Source organism: Crocodylus porosus, unplaced genomic scaffold (assembly GCF_001723895.1).
Source record: "Crocodylus porosus isolate Cpor-Errol unplaced genomic scaffold, CroPor_comp1, whole genome shotgun sequence".
Taxonomy (NCBI): Eukaryota; Metazoa; Chordata; order Crocodylia; family Crocodylidae; genus Crocodylus; species Crocodylus porosus.
The window spans coordinates 186,596-194,533 of record NW_017728886.1 but is presented as its reverse complement, the minus strand read 5'-3'; the positions used below and the strand labels follow the sequence as shown (position 1 = coordinate 194,533).

General features: G+C 68.9%; 1 protein-coding gene across 1 annotated transcript in view; it reads left to right on the top strand.

Annotated features, from left to right (window-relative positions):
- Positions 1 to 7,938, top strand: part of LOC109305642 (arf-GAP with GTPase, ANK repeat and PH domain-containing protein 3-like) — a 71,838-nt gene that overhangs the window by 1,355 nt on the left and 62,545 nt on the right. The window contains exon 2 of the mRNA XM_019528656.1: positions 6,776 to 6,834. Within this exon, the coding sequence (XP_019384201.1) occupies positions 6,776 to 6,834 (59 nt within the window). The remainder of the gene's footprint in view (positions 1 to 6,775; positions 6,835 to 7,938) is intronic.

The window sequence follows — 7,938 nt, the reverse complement described above, 5'->3', positions numbered from 1 at the left end:
CAGGCGAGGGGCCGTGCTGGGCGCTGGTCCCGGGCCCTGGCAGCGTCGGTGCTGCCAGGGCCTGCACGGGGACAGGGAGGGCAGCGTCCGGGCCGTTAGGAGAGCAGCCAAAGGGCAGAGGGGGCCGTGCCCAGAGCACTCTCCTGAGTGATGCCCGGAGCAGTGGTGCTGCCCGGCTCCCTCCCCGCTCCTCCTGGGCTCTTGCAGAGGGGCGCGTCGCACCGGGGGACCGCTGGTCCCCGCGGGCCGCGGGGCTCGGAGCCGAGCTGCTCTTGGGCCCAGGGTGCTGGCTGGGACGGGGCCGGGCGCCGGTGCATGCCGGAGCCTGGAGCTGCGAGGGCGCAGGGACTTGCGGCCGGCACCACGAGGTTCCCAGGCTGTGGGGAGGCCGCGTTCATGGCTCAGGAATGTGGGTGTGTTGCACGCCGAGGAGGGCTTGGCCCCTTCCCTCGCAGCAAGACCTGTCGCTGCTTGCCGGCAGCGTGCTCTCGCAGCAGGGCACTCGGGGCTGCTGGCGCCGGGAGCTCGGGATGGCGGCGCGCTCCACCCACCCGGCTGGAGGGGAAGGGGCCGAAGCTGCTGCGGGGCCCACATTTGGGGGGGTGGTGACCCCAGGGCAGCTCAAGCCGGGGTGCTCTTTTGCAAGGGTGTCTGGTGGGCTGCAGCAGGGCGCTGACACAGGGGACCAGGAGCACAGCTGCCAAAGCAAAACCCTCTTGGCTGATCCCGCTCCACAGTCCGTCTCCCCTGCGACAGGGTGCTGCTGGGCCCAGGGCCCGTGGGGGCCTGGATCCTGCCTTTGCAGGGTGGGGAGGACCCCAGCATCCCCCGAGGTCTTGGGGCTGTGCACCGGGTGTGCACGCTCCGTCCTGTCCTGGTCGGACTCCTGTTTCGGCCTCACACAACTGGAGCGCGGTTGGCAGGGTGTGCGTGGGAGCCGCCGGTCCTGCTCGGGGCCTCGTAGCATCATAGAGCCACGGGGTCGCATCCAACCCAACCCCTGCCTGAGGTAGGATCAGCCCTGTCTAAACCAGCCCGGACAAACTCCGTGTCCGAGCTCTGAGCAAAATTGCGGTCAATCCTGACACAGCCCCAGGCCTCGCACCTGACCCTGATTCGGGGAAAGCAGGGGCACCGCGGTAGCCAGCATCCTGCTCCTATACACGGTTGTTAATAGATGCTCCAGGGAGCCCCCACTGCAGAGGAAGGCAAAACCCCCCAGTTTGCACCAGTGTGAGCAGGGGAGAAATCCCCTCCTGTCCCAGTGCAGCATGAGGCTGAGCCTGAGCCTGGGGGCGAGACCCTCCTGCCGGGACCCTGCAGTTTAGCACCATGTGCACGAGTCTGGGCGTCAGCGTGTGAAGCAGATAGGCTTAACTCGGAGTGAATTCGGAAAGGGCTATGCTGGGGGGGGCGCTGGGCTTGCTCAGTTCAGGACGATGGGGATGGCGAGGGGCTGGTATCGCTCTTTGGAGGGTGTCCACGGAGAGAAGAGCTGTTTGGGCTGGAAAAACTCGGCTGTGGATGCCTCTGGGGTGGGGATGAGGAGGTTTCCAGCCTGATGCCTCGCGGTGGCCGTGGTGGGACCAGACCCCGTCGTGTGCTCTGGTTGCCGGATCCGGGAGGGAAGGCTGCCGGCCTCGGGGTGCTTTGCTTTCCTCCGGAGCGCTGGGCCGCAGCCGTGGCGCGGGTGCGATGCTCCTGCCGCGGCGCAGACGCCGCGCGGGCCCCTGGCTGGGCGTCGGGCAGCACCTTCCCCCGGGTCAGACCGGCACAGCGCACGCGCCTTGCCTTGCTCTGCAGCGGGCGCAGGCCCTGGTCCCTGGAGCGCCGAGCATCGATAGCTGCTGACCCCGTCGCAGCCCGGCCAGGCGCTGGCTGGGCCATGGCTTCCCAACGGCGCAGGGGTGCGCGCCTCGTGACTGCGGCCAGGGTCTGGAGCGGGGCCGTGGAGGACTCCTGCCAGTGAGCGCCTGAGTGCAGAGGATGGCGCCCCAACCCGGGAGGCCGCTCCAAACTCGTCCCGTCGGGGCACCGGTCTGACAGTCCCTGCTGCCCCGTGTCAGACCCGTGGGCCAGAAGCCCACAGCGCCTGCGATGCTTTTGGCGGGGTTGGACACGTGTTATCCGCCCTAGCCCAGGGCAGGTTGGGGTGGGAGGAGGGCACTCCCGCGTGCCGTGCTTGGCTGCTCCTCCGTCCCTCTTACCGTGCAGAGTGTGTCTGCAGCAGGGAGCGCGGCTGCACCTGTCCGCCACGACGCCGTGCCAGCGGGGAGGCTGCGCCAGCTCCCTGGGGCGCGGGGTGACCAGCGGGTGTGTGCTCGCCGGTGTGGGCTGGCTGGGGACGCTAGCTGGTTCGTACCAGAGGGTTGTGCTACCTGGGCAACCAGGATGTACTAGCAGCTGTGTTGTGTATAGCGGGGGAAGCAGGTGTGTACCAGTAGGTGTGTACTAGCGGGGAGGCAGGGTTGCTGGCTGCTGTGTGCTGGTGCGCCGGGTTCGGGTGTCTGCAGCCCGGGGCTGCACGCGGGCAGCGCTCGGCATGGCTGCGAGCCTGTGCCGCCAGCTCCAACCGGCTGCGTGCAGCCGTCCCTCCCGGGCTCGCGGCGTCGGTGTCCTGCCCTGCGCGCCCCAGGGCTCCTCATGCGTGCAGCTGGCTGGGCTGCGAGGGCCCCAGCCACCAGCCTGTCCTGCCAGGCGGGGGTCAGGTTCCTTGGGGACTGACCCCCTCCCTGCCGTGCTCCCCCACGGGCACCGGGGTCCTGGTGGGCACGGTCCTGCACAGGGTCCCCCGGATGCGCAGCCTGGCTCTGGGGCACCAGCTCCGGCCTGGGAGCGCAGGCCTCCCGCTCGTGGGAGGCGCGGTGCAGGCGTGGGTGGGTGTCTGGCTGCATCGGGGGGGCGGGGGGCATTTGAACATGGCTCAGTAACGGGGGGGTTGCTCTGCTGCATCCGGTGAGGGCTGGGTCTGGCAGGACCGGGGGGAGCGGGAAGGGGCAGCAGAAGCTGCTGGAGGAGGCCCGTCGCCCCCTCCTCCCCTTGCCCCAGCGGGGCTTTCGGCTTGGCCACGCAGCGCTGATGGGCCAGGCTGGGGACACCAGCCCTCGCCTTGCCGCAGAAGCGCAGGCGGCTGTGGGGGCCAGGCCGAGCCGGGCACGGTTTGGTGGAGGGGCTCCTGGTCACCCCAGTCCCCACGCTGGCTGGCTCCGAGCTGGGACTCCCTCCTCTCCCCCTCCAGCTTCCCTGGCCCTCTCCGAGCCGGGGAGGTGCCCGGGGCTGGGGTTGCTGGCCCCCGTGGAGCCGTGCTGCCCCGGCCGGGGGTGGGCAGGCCAGCAGGGCCACGGGGCATGTTTGCACAGCCTCTGGCCACGTTTCAGGGCTGGGATTTCAGCGCCTGGAGGTTCAATGTTCACGCGAGTCCTGCAGCAACTCGGAGAGCGGCTTCGTTAATGATTAGGTGCATCTGTCCGTGGCAGGAGCCCAGATGCCCCTGGCACGGGGCTCTTTGAGCGGGGCTTGGCAGCATCCCTTGGGAAGGGCAGGCGTCGAGGGCATGTCAGCCTTGTCGCTTTCCCTCCCCAGACCCCGCTGGGTGCACGCAGCTTCGGTCAGCAGTGCCCTCGTGCGTTCACGTGCACTGGTCGCGTCTCCGCAGCGCGCTCGCCGTGCCCGGCTCCCCTAGGCGGGCTGCCTGGCCTGACTGGGCTTATCTGTGTGTTGGCGCTTGTAGCCCCCGACCAGACCTCCTCCGCTGGCAGCTGCAGGCCGGGCTCCTGCGCCCGGGCTGCGGACGTGTTCCCCTCCTGTTCCTACAGGTGCCGGGGGGGTTGAAGCCTCCCCCAGGGGTGCTGGGTGCTGCAGCCTGGGCTGGGGCTGGGCTGGGCCACTGCTCCTCTGGCACGGACCCCGCGGGGTCCTGGCAGGAGGGTCTCGCCCCCGCGCTTGGGCTCAGCCCAACACTGCACGGGGGCAGGAAGGGTTTCCCCCCTGCTCACACTGGTGCGCACTGGGGGGTTTGCCTTCCTCTGCAGCGGGGGCACGGCCTGGCCTGGGCTCCCTGCAGCGTCCATGACCCCCCGGCGGCAGCAGGATGTTGGTGGCTGCGGCCCCCCTGCTTTCCCAGGACAGGGGCGATGCCTGGGGCTGTGTCAGGGGCGAGCGCTGTGTTGCTCTGCAGTCGGACATGGGGTTTGTCTGAGCTGGTTTGAGTGGGGCTGGGGCTGGACTGGATGTGACCCCGTGGCTCTGAGACACTCCGGGATCCTCTGCTTTGGGGGCTGCAGCGACCGCTCGTGGCATCTGGGGCCCAGCTCCGTGGGCTTCCTCCACGCTCGCTGTCACCGCGAGGAGATGCCGATCACCAGCGCAGGGATGATGCCGAGCAGCAAGAACCAGTGCAGCCAGGCCCGGCGCGTGGGTTTTGAGCTCCCCCGTTCCCTTTGACGGCACGTCTGGCTTCGAGGGGCCGGAGCAGGATGAGCACAGGCGGGGCGGGGGGACTCGGGGATCCAGCGTCCTCTCCCGCTGGAGGCTGGTCAGCGTCAGTGGGGGGACAGGGGCCGATCACGGTGTCCGGTCTGCAGGGTTGTGCAGAGCCGAGCGCAGGCAGGGTGCGTGGCTGGGGCTGTTTCAGCATCCCATGACAGGAGCACGGCACTGCCGTCCCCACTTTCCTTTCGGGGTGCAGGGAGGAGCGCAGCCACCCTGGCAGGAGCTCGCAGCACCTGAGGAGCCGGCTCGGGGCCCGCAGCATGGGTGGCACCGAGTCCAGCTCCTTGTCCAGGTGGCCCGTCCTGGCCCCGCCGCGCTCACGGTGCCGGTGTCGTGCCAGCGCGGTCTGCTGGGCTCTCCCGTCGTCCCGCTGGCAGCTCCTGCTCATCTGTCTAACTTTCCAAAGGAGGCCAAGGTGCCCGAGTGCGGTCCAGCGGCGAGGTCTGGCAAGCCCAGGCCAGGGGCAAGGTTTGGGTGGCGCGGGTGACTCGCCATGGGGGGTTGGAGCAGGGCCTTGCCATCGTGGCGGTGTCATGTGAGCATGGAGGGGTTTTGGGAAGGATCCTTGCTCTGCTGCAGAGCGGAGCCGGTTCCTGGACGCCGGGCAGCTTGTGGGAGACGGGAGCTCAGGCCTGACGATCCCAGAGCCCCTCTGGTCTGGGCAGACGGATGGACGGACAGAGCTGGGGTACGATGGAGATGGCCCTTCCCCACCCCAGAGCCAATGGAGGGGGCGTCCTAGCCGGAGACCGGGGCCAGAGTCGACGCAGGTGTGGCCGCACCTGTGGGCCTGCTGCCACGTCCGGCATGGGCGTCCCGGCAGGGTGGATGCGCCCAGGGCCGGCACCTCTGCCCCGAGGGGCTGGTGCCAAGGAAGCCGTCCCTTGCCCGCGCTGCCCGGGCTCCCGGCTGGAGGCCGAGGAGCAGCGCGGCCCGCGTGGGCGCAGACGGGCACGCGCCATGCCGCGTGTGGGGCCAGCGGCAGTCCCTCGGGCAGGCGGTGATCCCCTGGCAGGCGCGCCATGCCGCGGTCCTTGGCTCTCTTAGCCCTGGCAGCCTGGGCACGTGCGGTCAACGTAGGGTCGATTGCAAGGATTCCTGCTCCAGGCTGGGTGCTGGGGCTGGCGGGGGCGCGGTCGCTGATTGCAGGGGTGGCCGTGGCAATGAACTGCCGGCCGGGTGCGTCCGGGGAGCCCTGGCAGGGCAAAGGCTGGGACCTCGTCCAGCACCTCCTTGTTCAGGGAAGATAAATGCAAACGGACCTGGGTCCGGAGCTGGGCGCTGCAGCAACCAGGAGCGGAGAAGGGGCTGGCGAGGCACCGCCGGGAGAGGGATGTGTATGCGCCGCTGGGGCGAGCCGTCCCCGGGCGACCGTAGGCAGCTCCGCAAGCCCCTGCGCACACTCTGGCCCTTTGCCCGAACGGCAGGACAGAGGTGCGGTGCGCCAGGATCGGCCTCGCCCCGCGCCCTACCGCCGCGCTGCGTGGAGCGCCGGCGCTGCGGCGTGCCGGGGAGCTGAGCCCGGCAGCCGCTCGACTCGCCCGACCAGTCTGGGTGGTGCCGCGGGATGATGCTGACATCGGGAAAGACCGGAGCCTCTGGGGCGCTGCCGGGGCTGGGACCTGGCTCCGGTGCCCAGGGCCGCGGGCGCTGTTCCCTGCGGGGGGAGGAGGCAGCCGGGGCAGGGGGGGAGGCGTGGGGTCTGCGCGGGCAGCGGGAGCGGGCGGGGAGGGGGAAGGAGCCATTGTGAGCACCCGAGGGACACCAGCCCGCACCCTGGAGACCAGTGCAGCTACCCCCACGCGGGCGCCCGCCAGCCCCCGGCCCTGCTCGCATGCAGCTGCTCCAGCTGTGCCCCTGCCCTCGGCTGCAGCCCTGGCCTGCGCACTGCGCCGGTGCTGCTGCGGCGCAGCCTGGGGCTGGGCACTGGGCTGCGCCAGTGCTCCTGCTGGCACCAGGTTTGGGCAGGGCTGGTCCGGTTCAGGCCAAGGCTGGACTAGATGTGGCCTCTGGAGCTCCCTGCCAGTCCCACGGCTAAGGACGCGTCTGCCCTTGCTCCCATTGCCACTGGTGTCTTTGGCCCCAAGGGGCAGCTCCTCCCTGCAGCCCGCGTGGCCTGGGGGTGGGTGTGCCAGGGGCCGTAGTGCATCGCCCCTGCGGGGTCCCGGTGTGGCCGAGCTGTTCGCGCAGCCTTGCCGGGAGCCCACCCCTCTGCAGGGCGGGCGGGATCCTGAGGCCGCGTTTCCTCTGGCCAGACCTGACCGCTGCTTTTCTCTCTCTGCAGATTCGTTTGTGAACAGCCAGGAGTGGACCCTGAGCCGCTCGGTGCCGGAGCTCAAAGTGGTGAGTACGAGCCGCACTGGCCGACGTCGCCTGCAGCTGCGGCTGTCCCGGGACCCCCGGCCCTGTGCTGGGGGCTACACCCCTGCCTGCTGGAAAGGGGTCAGTTCCTTGCATGGGGGTCAGGCTCCTGCGGGGATCATTCCTGCGGATTGGGATGGGTCCTGGTCTGGGGCAGAGGTCATAGCAGTCAACCCAGGGTGCAACTCGGAGCCTATCCAGCGACTCCTGCGCTAGCCCGGCTCGCCCGCCCGGGTCGGAGGGACTGTCTGAAGGAAATCTTACCGGGCACGGTGCCATCCCCGTTCCTGCGCGCGGTTCCCCGTGACACCGTGCGGTTCCTCTGCTCAGCGACTTATCTGCCGTCACGCCATAGCGCTCTTGGCCAGGGCTGCCAAGGTGCGTCCTCCACCTTGCACTTGGGACCTGCGCCTGGCTGGGCTGACACGCGTGTTTTCTGCGTACTGCTCCTCGACCGTTTGTCAGGGGCTTGTCTTTGCCAATATTTACCACTCCCGTGTTTTACAGCAGAGCATCACAGCAGCCATGTGCTGGTCAGACCCAGGTCTGTCGTGCAGTCCCCTGTGTCCCACGGGGCAGGGAGCAGAGGCTGCAGGGACAGTGTCGGGGTCTGAGCAGGGTTTTCCCCTGCTCCTCTCCCACTTGCAGCCTCCAGCGTTGCAGGGCTGATGCAGGGCCCGTGCCCCTCGCTCCCTGCCCCAGAGCCACCGATGCCTCTTTCCTCTACGCCCTTGTGAACCTGGCTGAGCTCCCGGCTCCAGCCGCGTCTGGTGCTGTGAGTCCACCCTTTAATGCCGCGCCGGGTGATTTAAGATCTTCGTTGTCGGTGCTAGACTTACTGCCCGCTCATCCCATGTTGTGACCCTTTGCCCTTTTCTGGGGAAGACAAATCCTGGTGCCTTTCTCTTCTCCATAGATTTCATAGACATCAGGGCTGGAAGGGACCTTGGGAGATCATCGAGTCCAGCCCCCTGCCCAAAGGGCAGGAAGTCAGCAGGATCATAGGATCCCAGCAAGATAAGCATCCAATTTACTCTTGAAGGTGTTCAGTGTAGGCGCTTGAACCACCTCCGCTGGCAGACTGCT